Source organism: Pleurodeles waltl, chromosome 11 (genome assembly GCF_031143425.1).
Source record: "Pleurodeles waltl isolate 20211129_DDA chromosome 11, aPleWal1.hap1.20221129, whole genome shotgun sequence".
Classification (NCBI taxonomy): Eukaryota; Metazoa; Chordata; class Amphibia; order Caudata; family Salamandridae; genus Pleurodeles; species Pleurodeles waltl.
Genome location: NC_090450.1, coordinates 942,584,372 through 942,607,865, shown reverse-complemented (window position 1 = coordinate 942,607,865; position 23,494 = coordinate 942,584,372). Strand labels below are relative to the sequence as shown.

The 23,494-nt window shown below is 49.8% G+C and overlaps 1 protein-coding gene across 3 annotated transcripts in view; it reads left to right on the top strand.

The window, feature by feature from the left end:
• The window catches only part of PISD (phosphatidylserine decarboxylase), a 149,864-nt gene that overhangs the window by 70,671 nt on the left and 55,699 nt on the right, over positions 1 to 23,494 (top strand). The window contains exon 1 of one of the 3 annotated variants that reach the window (XM_069215087.1): positions 21,262 to 21,333. The exons of the other annotated variants lie outside the window; for them this stretch is intronic. Coding sequence (XP_069071188.1) covers positions 21,323 to 21,333 — 11 coding nt within the window. The 5' untranslated portion in view covers positions 21,262 to 21,322. Of the gene's footprint in view, positions 1 to 21,261; positions 21,334 to 23,494 lie in introns of those variants that run through there. 3 annotated transcript variants of the gene reach the window in all.

The following is a 23,494-nucleotide window of genomic DNA, read 5'->3' as shown; positions in this document are numbered from 1 at the left end:
GTAAGGCAAAGTGGGTTCTGAGGTAATGGGCTGGACACCGACCAGGTGCAAAACCAGATTGATCTGGTTGGACTGTATGGGGAAGTAGGGTAGCACCCTGTAAGCTATGTGTTTTGCAAGTATTTTATTGTCAGTGTTCATCAAGATAGCGGTCTCAAGAAATAGCATAAATTGAGGGGTTTGCCTGGTTTCAGAATAGTGACAATAAGAGCCTCCTTGACAGATGGGCGTTGACAGCCGGTATCCCTAGCTTCTTCCTACATCCCTTGCAAGTGGGAGGCAGAATCTCTGCATATTACTTATTGGACTGGACAATAAGCCTATCCAGTTGCGGAGCCTTATCTCCAGGCATACTTCAGATGATACGGACTATGTCTTCCTCATCACAGGGGGCATCTAAATATCGTCATTGTGCTTCATCCAGCCACAATAGCAGTATAGATTCAAAGTATGCAACTGCGTCACTCAGAGCTGCCTCAGAAGCTCATCTGTAGAGGTTAGACTAATAATCCAACACTGCATGATATATTTGGTACAATACTACTCACCATTGTTCCCCAGATGTTTGCTTATGTAGAAGTTACTCCAATCTCTCTTAAGCATGGAATCCGGGGTTTTCCCATCTGTCTCCCTCGCCATATATCCTAGCAGTGGCCTCTTTATGCAAGAAGTCTGTTTCCCTCTCTAAAGTCTCAGTATTGTTCAAGAGCTTATCCCAAAATTGCACCTCGATCCGCCCTTCATCCGAGGCAAACAGATGAGTCTTAAGTCTACAGAGCTCTCATTCAAGAGAAATAAGACACGTTTGCAAAGCCCAAAATCTGCCAAGTTGCGTGGCCATACCCGTGCCTCGGACGTAGGCTTTAAAAGCCTCCCAGAGCACACTGGGTGTCATAACAGTGTTTGTGTTAGGAGGGAAAACTCAGCAATATCAGATTTCTAATTTCTGATTTAACTAGCAGGTCCCTGGGAGTATTAGGTGGTAGCTGCCAAGTAAAGACCAATTTTCAGCACCTTCCAGAGCCAGCATGAGGAAGACTCTTGCATGGTCAGAAAACGTCCAAGGCAGATGCTTCACAGTTCTGTGCCTTCTCCATCCCTGGTAAGCAACTAATAGTCAATTCATGGCCATACATTCATTGTATGAGTTGGGGATGCATGTGCCCTCAGTAGCCCCAAGGTGTCTGCCATGCCAAATGTCAGTTAAGTCATGATCGTTCATGATCGTTTGTAGCTGCAGAGCAGGGTGTGGTCTACGGACTGATTCAGACCTGTTAGCCTTAGGCTGTAATATATCATTCAGATTGTCATCCCAGATAACAGTTGTGTCTCCAAACTTCAATATTTTATGCCATATAGTTGACAACAGTTTGGGTAAGCTGACGTTTGGACCCTATATACACACTGTAATAACTGTTTTACCAACATGGGTGCATTGGAGTAAAAGGAACCTGCAATTGGCACACCCTTTTTGATCGTGATAATCACACCTCTCATATAGGCAGGGAATGTAGCAGTGTGAATCTCTCTGAACCATCCCACCATCTAGTTTTGGTGTGCTCTGACAGATGCAACTCCTGCAGAAGCCATGTGTCCACATTATGTCACATGATATACACAAACCCTGCCTCGCCTTACATGAGTCGCTCATACCAGGGATATTCCAGGTCATCTCTGACCCCTTTCATCCTAGGGATGCTAGTGTGTTGATGCTATCACTTCCATTGCAGGTAGCACGGCGGAACAGCCTCCAGTCCCATCACCTCCCCACCCCCAACCCGTATTTTGTATGAGACTGTATAGTGTAAAACTCATCTAGTTATCCTATAGAGTGCACAGTAGGGATGAGGAAAGAAGCAAACAACTACCACCCACTTCAACACCCCTATCCTGTTAGACATTCCCTTCCCATTAAAACCAAAAGCATAGCCCTTGAAGACCCTGGGCACAGTGAAAACCACTCAAGAACCATCCTAGGGTAGTACAGTGAGCCGGGAGAACTCCCCTTCTCAACTGGAGGATGGATGCCAGGGGGAAATCGATCCAGAAATCAAAGAAGAACATATGTCAAAATAAAGAGAAAACACCCAGACAGTCCATGCACACACCTTGACATGCACATTTCCTGAGGATGAGCCCCGATATAACTAGAGGACCAGACCCTGGGTTGAGCACTGGTGTGAAGGTTGGGGACCTCTGGATACCGGGAGATACAATAGTGAGCTCTGGCCATGACCTGACAGTGGTCCGCGAATGGGGTTGCAGCCCCCCTGTGCACCTCTGCAAATTGTACTACTGAGGAAAAACACATATACTCATATCCTGGGGTGGTGAGCCCTGCTACTTACATATTCAAGGAATTCCAGGTGGCCTGCTGGGGAGTGGACAGTGGTCCCCTTGTTCCCCACCAACGTCTCCCAGAGTGGGTTATATGCTACTGTTATATTTATTACTGCTGGTTTACCCGAATTATGACACCTTTATACCTAAATTTCTTTTTCAAAATGTTTTTATTGAATTTTCAGTTTAGATCCATTTCCAACATTTAACATTTACAGTTTCAGGATATGGTAGATCTGTTACGCAATTATCTCACAAATAAACAATAAAACTTAACTTAGGTCTTGTCATTGTACTTAAAGGGTGTTCAGGTGCGGTTTCTGGATGATCAAATTAGCCATGCGGTTTTAGTGGACTTATGTGCCCCGGCTTACTAATGCTCTTTCCCTGGGCTATGCAGTTATTTGCTTTGGTGGGGGAGGCCCAGTTTAGTGACGGTTTGTGGTGTATGGGTCCCCTTGACTTTATGTTCCTGTGCGGGCACTAGATCCACTCTTAATGATCACTATGGGTTGCTTCATGTAGAGGTGGGCGTGGGAGCGCACTCTAATTATATAATTTGTCCCGTCCAGCTTACTCAGGGTATGAAGATTAATTAGTAGAAGTGTGTGTGTCTCGGGGCCTCCATATGTTCCAATTCATGGCGGTTTCTCATCGCTCTTGGCTTCTAGTCTGCTTATTAAAGTTTCCCAGACCTCGCTTCCTGTATGCTGTTGGCCCTCCCTTGCTGATTTCCGCAGTACCAGTGACTCTGCGCTAGCCCATCTCAGTGTCATACTGTGCCAGGTTTTCAGATCTGGAGTTGTGGCCGCTTTCCAGTTCATCGCTATCAGTCTTTTGTACATCACGTATGCTAGGTCTGTGAACTTATGTAGGTGCTTATGTTTCTTATCTCTCTGTCTCAGGCCCAGGAGGCAGGATTTAGGGTCCACTGTGAGCGCCAACCCCGTCAATTCCGATACCCTCTCCACCACTCCGCTCCACTCCCTGTGCACCTGGGCACATTCCCAAACCATGTGGTGGAAGTGTGCCAGTGGGGCCTTACACCTAGGGCAGGTTGGGTCCGAGCTGGGGAGCATGCGTTTGATCCTAGCTGGTGAGAGGTACGTTTGTGTGTAGTTGAATTGCGTGTAGCGGAATCTGGGGTTTCTCGATACCCCCTGTATGTGATGTAAAGCGTTCGTCAACTCCTCTTGCGATATCGGGTTTGGAAGAACAGCATTCCACCTTCCCCGTACATTCTCCAGGTTGGGTGCGGGGTATTAATTCAGGGTTTTATGTCGATTCGACACGACCTTTGTCTGACTATCATATTGCAGCATATGGTGCAGTGCGGGGGAGATCGTTGGTTCTTGGTTTCCTGCCGACCATGTCTTCTTGATGGAGTGGCATATGGCGTAATATGTCATAAATTGCCCAGGATTTACTGCTGTGAGGGCCCGTACCGATTCAAAAGACATTAATTTTCCTTCCTCATAACAGTCTCCTACCGTCACTATGCCCGCCTCTGTCCAGGCCGCTAACAAGTGTTTTCTGTTCCCTCTTTCCCATCCAGGGACCAGACCTAACTGAAGGAGCGGCGAGTAGGGGAGCACGCTGCAGCCATTTTGAATGTATCTCTTCCAGCATGCATGCGCCACTAGCATAGGCGTTTTATCAGTTGCCCCCTTCGGAGACCTGGTTGCCAGCCAAGTGACCAAAGGTGCACCGTGCAAGCTAGTCAGTACCCATGCTGACTCCGCCTGCGTGGGTCAATGCATCCAACTCAGTATCCACTGTAGCTGTGCAGCCGTGTAGTAGAGTTCAAAACTGGGGGCACCTAGGCCGCCCGCATTCACTGGGCGCTGCAGTATAGTGAGTGCGACGCACAGTCTACCCCCTCCCCATATGAGCTGCAGCAAGGTTCCGTTCAGATCTCAGAAGAAACTTCTGGGGATCAAGAGCGGCAGTGCCGCGAAGTAGTATAGAAGCCTGGGTAATATCAGCATGTTTGCTATCGCCACTCTGCCCATCGTGACAGTGGTAGTTTACTCCAGAACCGTAACGACCCCTTTATGGAAGCCAATGCTCTGCCCAAGTTTCCATCTCTGAGATCCTCTGGTCTGTGATATATTTGCACCCCCAGATACTTGAATGAGTCAAAGCGCCATTTCAGGTGTCCAGTCGGGGATATTTCTCTGCTTAACAGGGGCCGTATGGTCAAGGGGAACACGCACGATTTTTCCCAATTCACCACCAGTCCTGACGTCTCTCCGAATTCGGTCAGGAGTGAAATTACTAATGGAATCGTCTTGCTTCCCTTCCGCACGTATATTAAGGCATCGTCTGCATATAAAGATATTATATGGTGCGCCCATTCCTGAGTAGACCCCATCTGTCCTCCATAATCCGCAGGCGGGTCGCCAATGGTTCCATTGCTATTGCGAATAGCAAGGGAGACGGGGCATCCCTGTCTGGTGCCTCTTGCAATCGGGATGCTATCAGATACAACTCCCCCTGTTTTCACACAAGCTTGTCAGTTAGAGTACAATTTCTGTACCCATTGTATATAATTAGGGCCGATTCCCATTTTCCGCATAGTGGCGAATAAGAAGTCCCACCCTAGTGTGTCAAATGCCTTCTCAATGTCTAGTGAAAGCAACATTTCCTCATACGCCTCCGGTGGGGTGCCCCCCAACACACCCAACAGTCTGCGGATATTTAAAAAGGTGTTGCGTTTGGGGATGAAGCCATTTTGGTCGTCCTGTATCAAAGTGTGAATGGCGGGTGCTAACCTAGTAGCCAATATTTTACCCAGGATTTTGCAGTCCAGTATTTAAGAGTGAAAGTGGCCTGTAGGATTTAACATCCGTGGGGTCCGCCCCTGCTTGGGTAGGACCACTATCATAGCTTCTCTCTGCGTGGGGGGCAATCCCTTGTGGTTCCAAGCCTCCTCAAATACTTTCAGCAGATGAGATTTTAAATGCTTTGAGTACTTCGCATAGTATTCCAGTGGAAGGCTGTCTATTCCTGGGCATCTGTGCTATTGCTACGTCCAATTCCTCTGCGCTCAGAGGGGCCTCTAGTTTCTCTCCATCTTCCTGAGATAGTTGTGCCAATTAGATCCTGCAAGAAAGGATGCAAGCTGTGCGGGTGTACAGGCCGCTCGTTTGGCATAGAGGTTCGTATAGTATTCCCTGAACGCCCCATTTATCTCTACCTGCGTGGTGGCTGTCTCGCCGTAGTCTAGTTTTATAGCCCCTATTGGAGACTGCTGTCGGTCCTCCTTTAGGAGCCACGCCAGCAGCCTGCCTGGTCTGTCTCCCTCCGACTGTAGACGCATTAAATGATATTTGTGGTCGTGTCTACGAAGGCGGGAGTCTACTTCATTATATTTTATGCGCGCCTCCTTTAACGCGGTGTAGGGTATTTCCCTCCTTGCCACCGCTGTTTCAAGTACTCTCAGTTCCTTTTCTAAGTTACTGATTTCCGCGTGTAGGGTACGCCTCACCCCCCAAGTGGACGACATGCAGTACCCCCTGACTACCACCTTATGCGCCTCCCACTCTGCCGCCCTTGAGCCCGCGGAGTCTGTTAATTTCCCAGTACTGCCTCAATGCCGTGTCAGTCCCTCTGCGTATGCCTGGTCTTGGAGTGCTTCTGGCTGTAATCGCCATGTAGGGATCACTGAGCGTCTTCTCGACATTTTAATATCATTCTGAGCGGTGAGTGGTCGGATAATGTCTTAGCCAGGTATTCTGGCCCATTAGTCAATGTGCATATATCCGCAGTGGCCCAGATTATATCTATTCTAGTGTGTACTTTGTGGGGTATTGAGTAGAATGAGTATTCTCTCTGTTAGGGGTGTTGCATGCCCCATAAATCGTATAGTCTCATATCTTCCACCCATATCTGCAAAGGGCACTTAGCACTTCTATTTGTTATTCCTTTCTTGGGGGGGTTTGATCTGTCCAGCACTGCATTTGGCAAGCTGTTAAAATCGCCGCCCCATTTAGCCGGGGTGGCGGGGTTTACTAGTAGTGCCGGGGAGAGTGTACCCAGAAACCCCGCCAGTCCGTTGTTGGGGGCGTAAATCCCTATAATCGATAAGTGTCTCCCATCTAGTTGACCCTCTACTATTACGTATCTGCCCCCTTGGTCTAACTTATACGAGGTTCGGACAAATGGGACGCCGCCTGCTATCCATATCTGTACTCCTCTAGCAAATGCTGAATAGGCTGTGCCTGTTACCTGCCCACCCCATTTCCTGCGGATCTCCTGTAGCTTAGGCTCCAGTAAGTGTGTTTCTTGTAGAATAGCTATGTGAACGGTCTGGCGTCTGAGACATGCGTGCACTTGAGCTCTTTTGCCTGACGTGCCCATGCCCCTCACATTCCACTTGACTATTTCATATTGGTGTGTATGTATATTCATGTGTTGGGACATGTATTATTGTTTGGAGTACCTCTACAATACCTGTTCCGGATTGCGACTTCCTTCCGAGCTCCCCCCCCCCCATTTTGCCGGGTGTGTGCTTAAGACTGATATCCGCGGTAGTATACCCTGTCCATTGAGTTGACCTATAACATACAACTTAACTCCCCCATTCTAACTATTTCCCTTAAAAACTGCTATCACGCAGTGAATCCCACCACACTCTACTATTTGGTGAAGTCTGTATCCGTACGAATACCTGTGGGGGAGCCATTTTAATTGCCAGATCTGTCCCTTATACGGAGCTCACATCCTTCCTCAGACCTAGTCTGCGTGTATGTATATGTGTGAGTGTGGGCACACCTGATATGTTAGCCCCCCCCCCCCATTCCGTGTGCTCACAAATATTAACCAGCGATCGCAACAGGTAGGGATTAATTGTTCAAAAGATACTCTTTATAGCCACCATGGCTGGCAGTTATGTTCCTGCTGCGGTCACTCCTGTTCCCTGGCCTCTTGTCACCCCAACAGGGCAGTGGAGGCAGTCTTGTTATTACCGTTCACAGTTCGTCTGCAGTTCTAGGGGTGACCTCCGGGCCCCTGAGCGCTTCTGTAATCGTGGAGTCCGAGCTAGCCGAATCCAAGTCCGAGCATGTCAAGGGGCCCGTCCGGAATGTCTCAAAAGAGTTCTGCATGAGCAACGGGGTTTCTTTCAACACTTTTGCTCTTTCCTCTGCTGCCTGTCTCTCCGTGGGTTGACCATTGGGGCGTCTCCTGGAGCGCTTCGTCGATGAGGAGGTCAGCCATTCCTCCTCTTCATTCGTACCTTCGTTAGTTTGTGCTATGCCTTTAGAGTGCATCCAGGTCCAGGCGTCTTCGGGGGAGGTGAACATGTGGGTGCATTCTTCTGAAATTAATCTGTTTGGCCGGGAAAAGGAGAGCGTATTTAATATTGTGCTCCCGAAGTCGTTGTTTAATCTTTACATAGGAGTTGCGTTGATTCTGTACCTCCTGTGTGAAGTCTGGGTAAGCATGGACCACTGAGCCCTCATGTCGGAATGGGCCTTTGCTGCGAAATTGCTGCAGTATCAGGTCTCGGTCCCTATAGTTTAAGAATCTCGCTATTAATGGTCTGGGTGGTTGACCCAGTGATGGCGGTCTCCCCGGGACTCTGTGCGCCCTTTCCACAGAGAAGAACTTCGAGGGGGACCCACTCAGCACTTCTTTAATTAGCCTTTGCTCTATGAATAGTTCCGAGCTCTGTTCTGGTGATTTCTCAGGAAACCCTACGAAGCGAACATTATTAGGCTGGGGTCCGCTTTCTGCTTCTTTGGCATGCCTCCATAGGGTCTTCACCTCTGCGTCCAGACGTTGAATTTGTTTCTGGTTTTCCGAAACTATAGGACTCGTCTTGCTCAGGGTATCTTCTGTCGTTTTCACTCTGTCAAGCTCCGATGGTCCACTCTGAGTAGGTTCAGATCTTGCGATACTGTGTCTATTCTGAGTTCTAGCGAGGATTTAGTGTCCCTGATTGCCTGTAGCACTTTTTCGAATTGTATAGAATGAGATTGGAGTGTGCTCTCCAGTGACTGCAAGGTTGGGATTTGCTGTTGGTCGCTGGACGCCGGGCCAGGCGCATTTCGTTCTTGGTTTTTGGCGGACTTGGACTTCCCAGACATTTTTATATCTTTTGGGTAACTCCCAGAGTGAGGGGGCTGCTTTATTTTGTGTTTCTTGAGAGGCCGGGCACCCTACGAGCACCAGTTCTTCTTTCGGCGTATATTGCCCTACTGAGGCCCCTTTAGCCTGCCTGTGGACCCTGTCTGTCAGGCCAATCTATGGGACATTGTGCTGGATCAATTGGGGGGTTGGGGGGGTCCTGCTGCTAGTGGTTTAGATGCTCGGGTCCCGGGGTGTGTATAGGTGCCCCCACGGGGTGCCTACCCTGCATAGAGCCTTTGGGGTTCCAGACGGCTCAGGTGCCCGCAGTGGTCTGCCACAGACACCGCTCCTGCGCGTGTCCGTGGGCACCTGCCAACGTAATGCAGGGAGGCCTGCAGGGGAGGTCGGCTTTGTCGAAGGCGGCGGTGCAGGGGGGGGGGCCTCCTGGTCAATCCACCCGCTCGCCTATTTTCCACAGTCCATATTGTTGCCCCCTTTTCACTGCCCCCTCGTTGCTGGGGGGGGGGGAGGCGTTGATTTCTTGATTAGGCGGTGGGGGGGGTTATCCCCGAAGCGCTTGGGCGCTGCACCCTGGGGTCGGGTGAGCTCCTGTAAGTCCGATGCGGCTTCGCAGCCGTCTCCTTTCTTTGCCCCCTGCACCTGCCGCTCTGTATGTCCAACGAGGCTGGGCCGTCCCCGGCGCTCAGCCGCAGCACCACCGCGCTGCTGCTCCCCCCCACACTCCGCGGGGGCGACCCGCCCCGGAGAGGAGAGCCGGTCCGGCCTGGGCCGCCGGCCTGCTCCACTCGCATCCGCCGGAGGGGGGGGGCGCAACGACGAGGGGAGAAGCCGCACCGATGCGCGGGCTCCACTCCTCAGGACCTCCCCTTCGCCGAAGCCCCCCCGCCTCTTACCTCCACGCCTAAGGTACCGGAGCACTCCGATCCTCGTCCTCTGGAGCTCAGGCTTCCGAGGCGCCGCCACGGCCTCACTCACGCCGCGGTTCCCGCGCGCTCCCAGCTCCTGCGCTGTTCCGCTCGGCCCCCCGGTTCCGTGACCGACCCCGGGACCGACCCCGGGACCGGTTGTACGCTTCTGGGCTCCAGTCTCCCCGTCGGGAGCGCCCTGCAGGATCGTTTCTTTGGGCCCGAGTTGGAGCTCACAGCTTAGGTGTCCGACCCGGCCGCCATCTTGGCTCCTCCCCCACCTTTATACCTGATTTATGCTTGCGTACCTCCACAGTGTTTGATCCTGGACCCAGTTTGGGCCCTGGATGGTTTGCTGACCTGGTTCCATGTCTTATGTTCTTGAAATTAATAAAGATATGTTAAAAAAAGACAATTTTTATTTTACAGATAAAAGTACTGGCAATACCCCTACACCAAAAAATGAATGTAGTTTACATATCTGGATTGTAAAAATATGCACATAAAATAGGACACCAATTTGCTGTGTGAGATTCTTTGACCCTGTTTGTCATATTTTTTTATTTGGGCCAAAATTTCTGTTGGGATAGTTCAATATAACTTTTACAGTTTTATAGGTGGCTTAGAACAATATTTCTTAACATGGCCAACACTTACTTACAAGGTCTGCAGCTGTGAAGAAATTTAAATATTAGCAGATTAATTAAGTACATATACATACAAAAGCAACATTTGTGATTTTTAAATGCTCTGTAAATGAGTAGGAATTTGAACTGGAGATTAAAAATTAAGGTGCTAACCTTCGCTTTATTTGTGGGAGCAGAGCAAGTACAGCAAACTGAATCTAGTGTCGGTGATTGGTGGGCTCAATTGAAGCACACTGGCATGAACTGCCACAAAGAGAGCATGCATTAAGTGCAAAAAAGGCAACCTTTGCCTTTAGAATGGAAATCAAATTATGAAATACTCCAACCTCCCCATTGAAATTACAATATCTATTTTTGTATATTGTTTTGTGAACTAAGTATTCCTTATATTATGTTTTGTTTCATTGATAATCATATCTGTTTTGAGTCTTAAATGGTAGAAATTGCTTAGGCTTGGGGTCCCAGGCTTCCGTGTTGATTAAATGGAGGTCTACTGTAGTCAGAAAATTAAGAACCTCTGGCTTAGACAACTAAAGGATTAATTCAATTTTTTTCATATATGGGCTAGAGTATTGTGGTTGTATTTCCAATATAGGTTTGCATAGGACTCTCATACAGTTTTCTATGTTTAATTGAAAAGCAGCAGTATTGTTGATGTTTAATGTGTCCAGGTTCCACCTTTTTAACACCCCCCCCCCCCATTCCAAGTCTATGCATCTGTTTTATCTGCCACCCTTAAAGAGAGCTACCACCTTTCTTCACCCTCCTCTACTAATGTATAAAATGCAGTTTGTCAGCGTATTTGACATCCTGGTTTGCTTGTGCAAAGATCCCAACTGTCCTCTTGCCAGTTATTTACCTTTCAGCCGTTGCCTGAGTGAAAGCTGATGTAAGAAAAGAGTTGAATATCCTGATCCTTCTTTCCTGAATTGTTCTTTTATATCTGTACACCGTCCCTAACCTGCATGCAGTCAAAGTTAATTGAGGTGTGTGAGTGTGTGGCTTCAGGTTGGTATGTGAGGGTATGTTACAGTAGGCATATTATCTTGGTTTCATGCTTCAGACTAGATAATTTTACATCTCAGTGAGGCATGCTTCTTTCTGCACTCAGTTTTAAAAGAACTTCACACCTGCATGGAGGCAGTAGGAAGGAAAAAGACCAAGACTAATCAGTATACATTGTTGAGAATGAGTGTCCACTTTTCGCGACTGCCTCCACACACTGGTAGTATCTTGACTCTACATCTGGCACTGCTAGCTATCTCTACATATCTGTCCCCAGCATCTTTGGATTTGACGTTGAATCTGACCATGCTGGGAACATTTTTGTATAGCTGTGAAGGGGCTCCTAAGTCCCAACATGCAAGGAGAATATAATGTGTAATCGTACTTGCATAGTAATATACAATCTTCCCTTAGTGTAAATCTGTGCACCGTCGAACGTCTGAGGTGCTGTCCTTGCCATACCAATGTAGCTATTGTCTGAATATTTATGGGCTGTTTTTAATGTGTTCTGATCCATGAATAGACTATGTGCTCTGATTGAGTCCAGGCAGTGGAGTCTGCCCTCCTCCTTAGAAGGGGAGGCAAAGTGAAGATGGTCAGCAGAGTGATGCTTTGGCCGACATGGAAAGGTGTCACCACCTTTGGCAGCAAATAGGCATGTACGAAGATAACCAGTTTATTTGAGCTCAAGCTGGTGTTTGGAGAGTGTACAGAGTGCCAGTAGCTTGCTAACACTTCTGGTTGAAGTAATGACCACCTAGAAGACTGTTTTGATATTTAAGAGACTCAGGGGCAGCTATGCCTGAGCTTGAAGGACAACCACATCAGGAAAATTAAGGTCCTATTGGGGCATTATGAAGGGTTGGGTGGAAACACGTGCTGATGTCCTTTTGGGAAAGTATCAGCACAGCTGACTTCAGCAGGGCAGACTCAGCCGGCAACCATAAGAAAGCCGAGATTGCTGAAAGATGCACTTTACTGTGCCCAAAGCAAAGCCGAATGCCTCAGGCGAAAAGGTGCAGAAAGAGTATATCTTTGTTGATGGGCACCTGGCTGCCAGTATAACTTCATAGACTTCTGAGGGGAGACTAAAAACTGTCAACTGCCAATGCCCAATCTCCATGCATGAAGGTCGAGCATGAGCAAGGTCTGGTACAGAACACTGCCCTGTTGGTACGACAGGAGATCCTCCCAAAGGGGCAGCCTGAATGTGGAGGACGATGCTCATGCAATAAGTTACTCTTCATGCCCAATCTGGAGCCACAAGGATGATTGGGCCCAGTCCGTCCTGATCTTCTTAAGAACTCAAGGCTGGAGTGGTATTGGTGTGAAGGCGTACAGAAATCCTGAGCCACACTTGAGATGAAATGCATCTCTGAGTGACTGCTACTTTAGAAATGTGCTGACTTTGCACATTTTTAGGGGTGGCAAGTAGATTGACAAAGGGTCTCCTTAGTAGTGGAAGAGACCTTGCACCACCTCTGGATGGAGACGTAATTTGTGATCCGCTAGGGATTGATGGCTGAGTTTGTCCACCCTGGTATTCAGAGAGCCCACCAAGTATTGTATGACTAGGAAAATCCCCTGATGTTCCAACCACGTCCAAAGATGCAGGGCATCTTGATGTAGGGTATATGACACTACCCTGCCCTTGTTGCAGTACCACCTTGCGGTGGTGTGTCCACACAGCACCTGAACCATCCTTTCCTTATTGGAAGGTAGGAAGGCTTTCAGTGCCGGGTGGATCACTCTGCTCCAACAAGTTGACGTGGAGGCAAGAGTCTGCTGATTTCCACCTTTCACAGATGGCCGCCTCAACCCAGAAGGGTTGCATCTGTCCCTACTGAGGTCTGGGTGGGTAAGGGTCTGCCGCTGACCGAATTACAGTTCGTCACCCACCACTACAGGTGTTATGCAGTTCCCCATCGATATCTGGACCATGTATGATTCCTCTGGTGCTGCATCCACTTAGATTTCGAGTCCCACTGCAGAGTTCTCATATGTCAGTGGGCATGCCTTACCAGCAGGATGCCAGAGCCCATTAGACCCAGCAGCCTCAGTCAGTCTCGCCAAAATACAGGATAGAGTCTGAAACATTGAAACCATAGCCTGAATATCCCGGACTCGCAGCTCCAGAGGGTAGGCGCAGGTCTGCACTGTGTCCAGAAGGGCTTCAATGGAAAGGGAGCATCTGAGAGGTAGTAGGATGTGACTTTGGCATGTTTATAGTAAACCCCAGTGAATGGAGGAGGTCAGATGTAGTCCGGAGGTGAGGGACGAATACCTGGGGCAAGCCCGCTTTCAACAGCTAGTCATCAAGATAGAGGAAGACTGGAACCCCTGACTTCCACAGGGATTCCACAACCACCGCCATCACCTGCATGAATACTCTAGGGGCAATGGTGTGAGGCCAAGCATGATTACAACAAACTGAAGGTACTTGTGGCCCATCCTGAAGCATAGCTAACGCCTTTGGACCGTGTGAATGGGTATACAAAAATATGCTTCCTTGTAAGTCCAGCAGTGCCATCCAGTGCCCAGGGTCCAGGGCAGACAGGACCTGAATCAACATGAGCATTTTGAGCTTCTCCTTTTTCAGGAAGTAGTTCAGAGGGCATAGGTCCAGTAAAGGGTGGAGAAAACCAGAAAATAGCACGAATAGAAACCACAACCTATTGCTGATGTTGGCACTCTCTTTATAGCTCCTTTAGCGAGAAGAGCCTGTATGTGCTTCCTGATGCAGCAGGGAGAGGTTGTCTTCCGTCATCTGATCTAAAGATGTTGGTATGGGCGGTACATTTCTGTGAATGGAGGGGCAAAACCCCACTGAACAATTTGTAGCACCCAGTTGTCTGAAGATAGACTGCCATTGGGGCAGGTAGTGCTGGATCCTGCCACCCACTGGTTGCCCATGATGGTGAGAGGCTGTATTAAAGGGGTTTGGAGGCTCTGTGTGATGGGGGGTGGGTAGGGATAGTTTACAAACTGGGCAGATCTCTGGCCTTGTGTCGCAAGAGGCTTGAGGAAGTCAAAAGGACTGGGGAGCCTGCTGACTGTGGTTGCATGGCAGAAATGGAAGCGTCTGATAGCCCCTACCATAGCTACTGAAGAGGTAAAAGGCAGAATGGATCTCGGATGGGTCTGTGGAGAGTCCCAACGACAGGGTGGTGGCCCTGATGTCCTTAAAATGCACAGGTGCTGAATCTGCCTTCTCGACAAACCGGTGAGTGCCGTCGAGGGCATGTCCATAAGATATGCCTGGACATCTCTTGAACAGCCAGGCGTGGAAACAAAGTGCCACAGACTAAGCAATCACTCTACCTAGCTAATCAGTCGTGTCCAGTCTAAAGCGTATTGTTAACTTTGCTACGTCCCTGCCATTGGCTATAGCCTGGAAAAGGATGGCTTGGGTCTCCTCTGATTCCATGACAGCAATTGTGCATGGAGTCCTAAATGGTGTAGGAATACAGTCCCAGGTGACATGTGGTGTTCACATATCCCTGTGCAAGGCTGGTGGAAGAGAAAATCCAGTTGCTAAACGTGTCCAGTCTTTTGAATTCCTTATCCAGTGGTGTGGTAGGGACTGCACCAAGGTTAACTTTAGACATCGAGGCCTGGAGGACCTGGTTGTCTGGTGCGGGGTGCTGGTGAAAAAGGTGGATCCCTACAATCGTGGCGATGGTGGCAAGTAATCATCCTGTGCACAGGAGCGCCTCTGCAGAGTTTGGCCCAGGACCCGAGCAGGACATCAATAAGGGCTTCATTAGAAGGGAGAAGAGGTTCTTTCGGGGCTACCCTGCGTTAAAACCTCTGTCAGTACATTAGTCTTGACTGCCACCGAGGACAGAGTAAGGTCCAGGACCTCAGCCATCCCTCTCACCACCATGGCAAATGAAGCCCCTTTCTCTATAGCCACATTAGGAGAGACTAGGCACCAGAAGCAAACCAGATGGAGAGGGTCTGTCGCAGACATTTACCTGTGACAGGATTAACAGAGTTTAAAACCCTCAGGTGTATTACGGGACATCCATAGCACACCCTGGGAACATAGATCAAGATAAATGTCGACAAAAGGTCAGGAAAGGTAGTTCAAAAAAAGACTGAGGTAGCTCTCTCTGGATCTGCACTGATGATGTTGAAAGAAAAGAACTGATGTTGACACACTGAGGTAGCACCTATATAGGCACTGCGCACATCACTTCTGGGGTTGATGACATGGAGCCAATCTACAGCACCTACCACCAGTACCTACCATAAGAGGTACTGCTTAAGATTGTCGGTATCCAGTCTAACACCTGGGGAATATTCTGTGGTAAGGAATATGCGGCTAGAAGTCTCCATAAGATTGGTAATGTGGAGATCCCCTTCATAGCCAGGTTTATAGTATATCTGAGCTATGCTTGATTTATGTGTTGATTGTTCAAGTCGAAGCGTACCAAACAGGGCAGCTGTCTAGTTGCAAAGACATTTAGAGGACATTCTGAAAGCTTTCCTAAAAATGCATTACTACATTGCTTGCCATTTACTTTTTATTTTGTTACAGCTGCTTTCTTTCTATTTGCTGGCTCTGTTTGTTTTAGCCCATTCAGCATGTCTTTCTCCCTCTTGGGAGCATAGCCTCCTTAACACCTCACTGATTGGCCTTGTAGTTTCTTCCAGGAGTGCTTGCTTTTCAGAACTTTTCTTTTTTTTGTGAGTACTCCATGAGAGTGGGCGTTTTATCCAGCAGTTTCTTTTGTATGCTTCTCCAAGACATGCTTAGTTTTCTTTTTCTTACATTTTTAGGTCGAGCGTACAAGCGTGCTGTCATCTGTGGGCTTTTAACCACTCCCACCGCACACCCATCACTGTCACTCGTTTGTGGGCTTGCCGTTCAAAAATCCTTTGTTATCATTGGTAAATGCTTTACGTTTGTCCCTCCTTGGGGCAGTTTTGTTACCGCCTTGGATATCCACCCTGGTACATGGGATAATTGGACGATTACCAATATGTTTAACTGCGAGCGAACTTCTTTTTCCTTTTGTGTCTCTCCTTCGTGCTCACGCGCATGGCAGCCGGGGTGCTTTGAAGCGGCTCGCTATTTTTCTTTTCGTTTTCAATTTATGTGGCAATAAAAGTCCAGATAGGAATTTACAACGCTTATAGCTCTAACTCGAGCAAACGCGAGACCCATTGCATTGCAAATGGTTGTTATTATTTTTGCCAGCCGAGGTTGCTGATCTGTTAATTGACTCTTTGTTGCCTAGGGCGCAGCAGTCAGCCGCCTGGTAAGGTTTCTGCAAATGTTAAACGTTGCACTCCGGATAATGAAACACATTCTTTATTTTAGGTTTCTCGCCGTATAGACAAGGCTGAGGGGCTCTCTCTGGAGTTTTATGGGGGAATGAATATTTATAGTGCACGCTGGAGACAGTGGGGGTTCCACCCATTTTTTGCTGGCATATAATCAAAGATGTTTGTTTTTTGCGGTCATAACTTAATTCACATAACTAGCAAACCAGGGTTTCCGTTTGTTATATATATTTTTTTAAAATATGATTGGAACGCTAGTGGCAGCTGGAAACGTGTATGTATGTATGTATGTATTCACTTGTACAGCTCACCCCGGGAGGCGCAGGTCCTTGTTTGTGGTGACATTTGTGTGTAGAAAATGTATCAGCGTTTTTTCCATTTGTTTCGCTCTAGCACAAGACGTGCAATTGGCATGATCGCGATAAGTTCTCTTTGATCTCTGCTCGCCCTGTTCAGCGACTGTCTGACTCTGTTTAGCCCCTTACCTCCTCACTCAGCAGCGCTTACCAGCAGGCCCTCGCCTTATTGAGCGCTGTGTAAACTTGGCCTTTGCTTCAGACCATCACTCTAGTCAGCTGTTGAATTTACCACCACGTGATTTTAGAGGTTTGGAAGTGGTGTTGCCGGTTTTTTTTTAATTTTATTTTTTTATGTTTTGTTCTAAGTTAGGTGTATTATGGGATACATTTTGCAATATGACAGTGTGATTCCTTGGAAAATGCCACCACCTGGGCTGTAATTGAAATATACTGTAACATAAATATGTGCAATGTAAATTGTGTACACAGGACAAGCGCAGTGTGCTGTCTGGCAGTTGTGGAATACACATTCTCGCATCCTAGTTGGTGTAGACGCTCCGACACGAATACATGTGTACAAACGCATCACCGCACACATACGCACAAAATACCGCTTTGATATAAGTGCCTCAAGTTTGAGATCTGCCTCCTGCAATAAAAATGTTTGTAAAGCTCGTCGTAGCAGATCCGCGCTATATAAAATACCTGGGATAAGTATGTTGACATGCTGTGGTCCAAGTAGCTAGTTGCGGAATGTGTGCCGAGCTGCAGGTGGTGTCGGGTAGTATGTTCTGCTATGAGTGCAGCCAGGGTGAAGGCGCTGCCTGCTCCATGCCCTAACGCAGAGTCTGGAGTCATTTCAGAGGGTTCGGGCGCACTCCCTGAACCCCCTATGCTATGAGTTGGGTACGCTGAAGGCAGGCTCTGGAAACGGCCTTTCAGAATGCAGAGTAACGAATTCGAGGTACAGCTCTGGGTGAGAATATGTAAGTTAGTCGAGACTTACAACATGGGTAACGCTTAATATTTCATTGTAGACCCTGTTCACGTACACTGGTGCAATGTGCGGTGCCCTCTATAATCCAGTCAAGATACTGAAGCAGTGTAAAGTTCTAGACCCCCATGTGTGTTCTGGGTAGTAAGCGGATTGGTCTAGAACCTTGCAGTGTGTCATAACGTGTTGGAGCTGTCCAATCCCCTCCTGTGTCCGGGCTCAGTAAGGCAGCCCTTCCAGGACCCTGAAGTTTAATGCTGAATCTGAGTTTAGGACCCAGTGCTGTGTAGTGGCTCAGTAAGTCCTTCAGGTTTAGAGAACATTTTAAAATGTACAATTGTACTTTTGCCTTTTTATTTATATACACTATATTAATCTATTAATATTTAATTTTCTAACCATGCAGCCACCCCCAAGAGTCACCGGACAACTGGTTAAGAACCGCTGCTTTAGCATTTATAAATATATGTATAAAGGGTCCTAAGACTAAGGCCCTCATTATGAACACGGCGGGAATCCCCGCTGTGATCATGCTGACGGTCTGAACATAGACCGCCAGCTTGTTGAGGACCCCGCGGGCCCAATAAAGAACATTCTGCCTTGGCCGGCAGACGGAAATAGTGTTTCTGCCTGCCGGGCCAGCGGAATGCTGGGCCTGGACATTGCCGACAGCTCACATGGAGCCATCGTCAATGCCGCAGTGCGGCGGGTGCAGCACCCGCCGCACACATCACTGCCCGTAAATCGGGCAGTGACCTGCGCAACGGGGCTGTGCATGGGGGGGGCCCCTTCACTGCCCGTGCCAAGTGCCTGGGCAGTGCAGGTGCCCCCAGGTGGGCCCCAGTGCACCCCTTTCGCAGCCTTTCCCTGACTGGGGAAACCGCCAAGGAAAGGCTGGAGGAACAAGGGTTCTCTGTCCGGAGCAGCGCTGCCCTTTCAGATAAAGCAATCCGCCGTCGTCAGGCTGTCTGTCGGCAGAAGCCTGGGGTGGTGGAGGGCTGCATGTGGCGGTCTTACCTTGTTTATTATATGGCGGTCGAGACAGTAATGCCGGTGGTGGTAATTTCTGCCAGCATGGTGGTCTGGACCGCCATGTTCATAATAAGGCCCTAAGTGTTGGGCTTTGTCCTGCATGGCTGTATTACTTGGTGCTAGCATGTCAGTCTTTTAGAAGACAGTTACCCCATGTACTGGCTGCTGTCAACTCTTCTAGTGACACCTACCTGTTAGCCACATCAAATTTGTATTTGTGTCTAGGACATGTTTTTTTCTGTGCTATTCAGAACAGACCAATCAGAATGGTGTGGACTTCGACACGTTGTGTTTGGGTCCGATGTTTTGATGTTTTGACATGTATCCAAGGTCTGTAAGTCAGCGTCTGCTGAGTTCTCTTCTGTTTTGACTTGTCCTCTGGTCATTCTGTAGCCTGTAGACACACCAAGGTCAGTCCAGATTGAATCTCCTTATCTCCACCAACTCCCAGGAAGGGAGGTGGAGATTGCCATTGGTTCTCATGACTGCTCATACTCATGGGACCTAACAGCAGGCTTTGTGAAGGAAAATGCCCCCTGGCAGCGATCTCACTCAACCAAACCTTTGTGTCAGTCGAATGCTCAGTCCAGCCTAACTCTGTGCACGCAGAGCCCCAGCATTGGCCATGATCGTCAATCTTCAGGCTTGCCATTCTTCAAGGTGGGACATATGCGATGACTCCACCCTCGTCCCTACTGGGTTGGTCAGCTATGGAAACCCACTTCTTGTAGACAGAAAGTGCCGCGATACTATGCAGATAAGATCAAACAAGCACGAGGGAGGTTATCTCACCTAAGTGACAGACTGGCATCATTTCACTGAGGGCATCCAGGAACACTTATTGTACTGTGACCTGAGCCGGAACCAAATTCACGACCATCATGAGAGAGAGAGTACAGTGTTGCCTTGGAGCTCGGGGGTCACTTGGCATCGAGTGCATCCATTTACCCACCGACTGTTTGTGTTGCAAGACTTGTGTGTTTGGATAGCGCCTTTCTACCATTGTGTGGTCCAGCAGGAATATGGATTCCTTTTACATTTGTATGGTTTTTGATGACTGGAGTAAAAGTGGTCTGTTACTGTTTTGTACATTTAAAGGGAGGGTCATTTTGGATAACGGCCAGCATGTTAAGAGTATACTAGTATAGTCAAATCATTAACATTTATAAAGCTCGCTACTCACCCGTGCGGGTCTCAAGGCGCTAGGGGAAACTTAGTGATAGTGCTCAGTGATAGACTGTAGGACAGTGCCTGTCCAATCCTGGTATGAAACTGTGTGGTAGAGCAGTGGATCCCAACCTGTTGACTTCTGTAGACACTCCCCTTTAGCATTACTGGAACATGGGGACCCCCACTGAATCATTATTGAAATCCAGGGACCCTCTACCGAGTCATTACTGAAAGATGGGGACATAATCTGTTAATATTATTCAATTTTCTAAGCATTCGCGGACCCTCGGAGGAGGCTTTGCGGACCCCTAGGGGGTCCCTGGACCACAGGTTGGGAACCACTGTAGTAGAGCATCATGTATGGGTGTTTGCCAGAGGTCTTTGAGGTGTTTTCATTGCTTGGCGTGGGGTGGCTGTTCAGTTTGGAGAGATCATGCCCTTTCTGTGGCCTTGATGCACTGTTGTGTGCATGTGGGAGAGGCACGGTTAACTTCCTCCGCGTGGATTGCTCAGCAGACCTAGCTGTGTTTTTTTGAGGAGTCGGGCACTTAGCCAGCTATGTAGGTCAGAGCGGTGTTATATGCACGATGGTGTTGTGTTTGTCGAATGTGTGCTGCTGTTGTAGGGCTGAGTGTGAAGATAACTTTCATGCCATCATCATCATAATAATTGGGCTAAACGATGTGCTGTGAGGTAACCGGACAGGAGTGGTTCACGTGTCATACATGACACAGGATGCCTTAGCCGCTGTGTGCCCGTGTGATGTGGCAGTGATGGCTTACTCTGCTACACCACTCAGGAATGGCAGGTTGGACACCAGCAGAAAGTGGTGAGACTGTTGGCGGTCAAATGTGTTTTTTTTTAAAGTTAGTCCTGGATTAGCCAGTGTTGTTTCCAGGGTCCGGGGGAGACCGAGCTATTCTGGTTCACACGTTTCTGAAGCTATGGATGGGCGGTGTGGCTTCGACTAGGTGGATGACCGGTGATCCAGTGCGGAGGTGGGCTAAGGTGGTGGTGATGATGATTAGTTCAGAAGTTTCACCTGGTGGTATTTGAGATGACAGGTGGGGGTGAGATGTTTAGGTTGTTTGTGCCCAGAAGGTGAGGTCTCATTTGGCGAGGACCTTCCTCGATTTGCGGTACTAGCATTTAGTTGTCACAAGCGTCAAGAGGCGCGTTGCACTTGTCGGCAGGGGCCGTGGTGATGCAGGGAGGGGCTGGCAGGGCCGGCCAGCCGCCCTATCGCGTGTATCCTCCCATCCTGCCGGGGCGAGGTGTCAAGCGGCCTTCTGTGGGTTACTGCACTTACGATCGCACGCTGAACTCTGCCACCCTGGCGTGGCGTTGCCGCTGTGAGTTGGAGTGGAATTTTTCACTGTCGATATTGACTTTCCTTGATGAAGGCTGTTTGTTCCTAAATCCGGAACACTGAGGCCAAAACAAACAGAGCAAGGATAAAAAGCAGAAACCGGGTGGGACGACTGACACTTCCCTCGCAGGAAGAAGTGAGTACCCTGAGCTGAGTGACGGCTGTACAGCGCCATGACGACGAGGTAAAGTGCCTAGTATTTGCTGACTGCACGGCAAGGCATTGCATGGCTGCTCTCCTGTTGCCTCGTAATGCAGGTACACAGGAAGTCATTCAACAAAGCGCTCTGTGCTGAGGGAAACTTCGTTGTTGCAGTCCTGCTTTCTGCTGTCAGCATTTTTCCTGTATTTGGAAAAAAAAAACAGCTGTGGTCCTTTTTTACATAATCTCTAACAGATTAGTGACGTTTTCCATGAAAGAGCCCACATTTTATTACAGTGTTGAAGGTTGTGTTATTCTTCCCTTTCGTGGGAAGGGAGCGAGCAGGCTCGCTGCCCAGCCGCCCCATCCCGCCTGGGTGTGGGCGGGAGGGTCACTTAGGAAATTCAGCTCCTCCTGCGCCCGGAATGTGATGGGAGGATGCGCGGACAAGGTTTACCTTTGTTAGCTGGTCCGTCCTGGGATGTGGCCATTCCGCACAGCGTGTTAAGCACATGCTGACAGAGTAGCCGGAACTTCCCTGGTGCCCCATAGACTGTCCGCATCCTACAGTTTATTATTATTATTTGTTGCATGTTTTATATAGCGCGAGCTACCCACGGAGGTATTGGGGTGCTTTACATGAGCACCGGTTACGTTACACAAGGACACATTCGTTGTTGCAGGGGGAGGTTGAGTGACTTGTCGAGGGTCACAGGCTGCTGAGCCGGCGCCGGGACTCGATCCTGGTTCCCCAGCTCCGGGCCGGTGCGCCGGACATAAAGACGGGGTCTGACCGCCGCCCTCTCCCCATTGCTGCGGAAGGGGGCGCGGGGGCCGAGGCGCCGGACCCGCGCTTCACTTGTGCCCACCCGGGGTGCGGGGCGCCCCCGCTCTCGGGAGGGAGGGCTCGGCCCCGCTACGGAATGAGCCGGGGGGCGGCACCCCGCCCGCCCGCCCGCTCCCTCCCGGTGCCCGCTGCAGGGGCTGCCGGGGGTGATGCCACCTGGGCGTGAGGTGGCCTCGCGGGTCTGGAACTCCGCTTCAGGAGTGGGGGGCCCTCTCTGGGCGAGGTGCACGGGGGGAGCCGCACCCGGGGCAGCCACGGCGGGAACCAGCGAGAGGGGCCGGGGCCGGGGCCGGGGTCGCCGTAAGAGTTCACACTAGACTAGGGCAGTGTCCCGGAAGGGGGCGACAGTAGGACATCGGTGCTGCGGGGGGGAGAGGAAAGGAGTTTAGGAAGGAGTCCGTGCGGGAGCGAGCCTGAGTCACTACCACTGCAGGGGCTGGGGGTGAGGCTGGGGCAGTGTCACAGCAGGGATGAGAGGAGGGAGGCGGGCAGTATACTGCAGGGGGTGAGGCTGGGGCAGTGTCACAGCAGGGATGAGAGGAGGGAGGCGGGCAGTATACTGCACGGTGTGAGAAGAGACTCTGGCAGTGCCACAGCAAAGGTAAGAGGACGGAAACCGGACAGTATACTTCAAGGGATGCGAGATGAGACTGGGGCAGTGTCACAGCAGGGATGAGAGGAGGGAGGCGGGCAGTATACTGCAGGGGGTGAGACTGGGGCAGTGTCACAGCAAGGGTGAGAGGAGGGAGGCGGGCAGTATACTGCAGGGGGTGAGACTGGGGCAGTGTCACAGCAGGGATGAGAGGAGGGAGGCGGGCAGTATACTGCAGGGGGTGAGACTGGGGCAGTGTCACAGCAAGGGTGAGAGGAGGGAGGCGGGCAGTATACTGCAGGGGGTGAGACTGGGGCAGTGTCACAGCAGGGATGAGAGGAGGGAGGCGGGCAGTATACTGCAGGGGGTGAGACTGGGGCAGTGTCACAGCAGGGATGAGAGGAGGGAGGCGGGCAGTATACTGCAGGGTGTGAGAAGAGACTCGGGCAGTGCCACAGCAAAGGTAAGAGGACGGAAACCGGACAGTATACTTCAGGGGGTGAGAGATGAGACTGGGGCAGTGTCACAGCAGGGATGAGAGGAGGGAGGCGGGCAGTATACTGCAGGGGGTGAGACTGGGGCAGTGTCACAGCAGGGATGAGAGGAGGGAGGCGGGCAGTATACTGCAGGGGGTGAGACTGGGGCAGTGTCACAGCAGGGATGAGAGGAGGGAGGCGGGCAGTATACTGCAGGGTGTGAGAAGAGACTCGGGCAGTGCCACAGCAAAGGTAAGAGGACGGAAACGGGACAGTATACTTCAAGGGA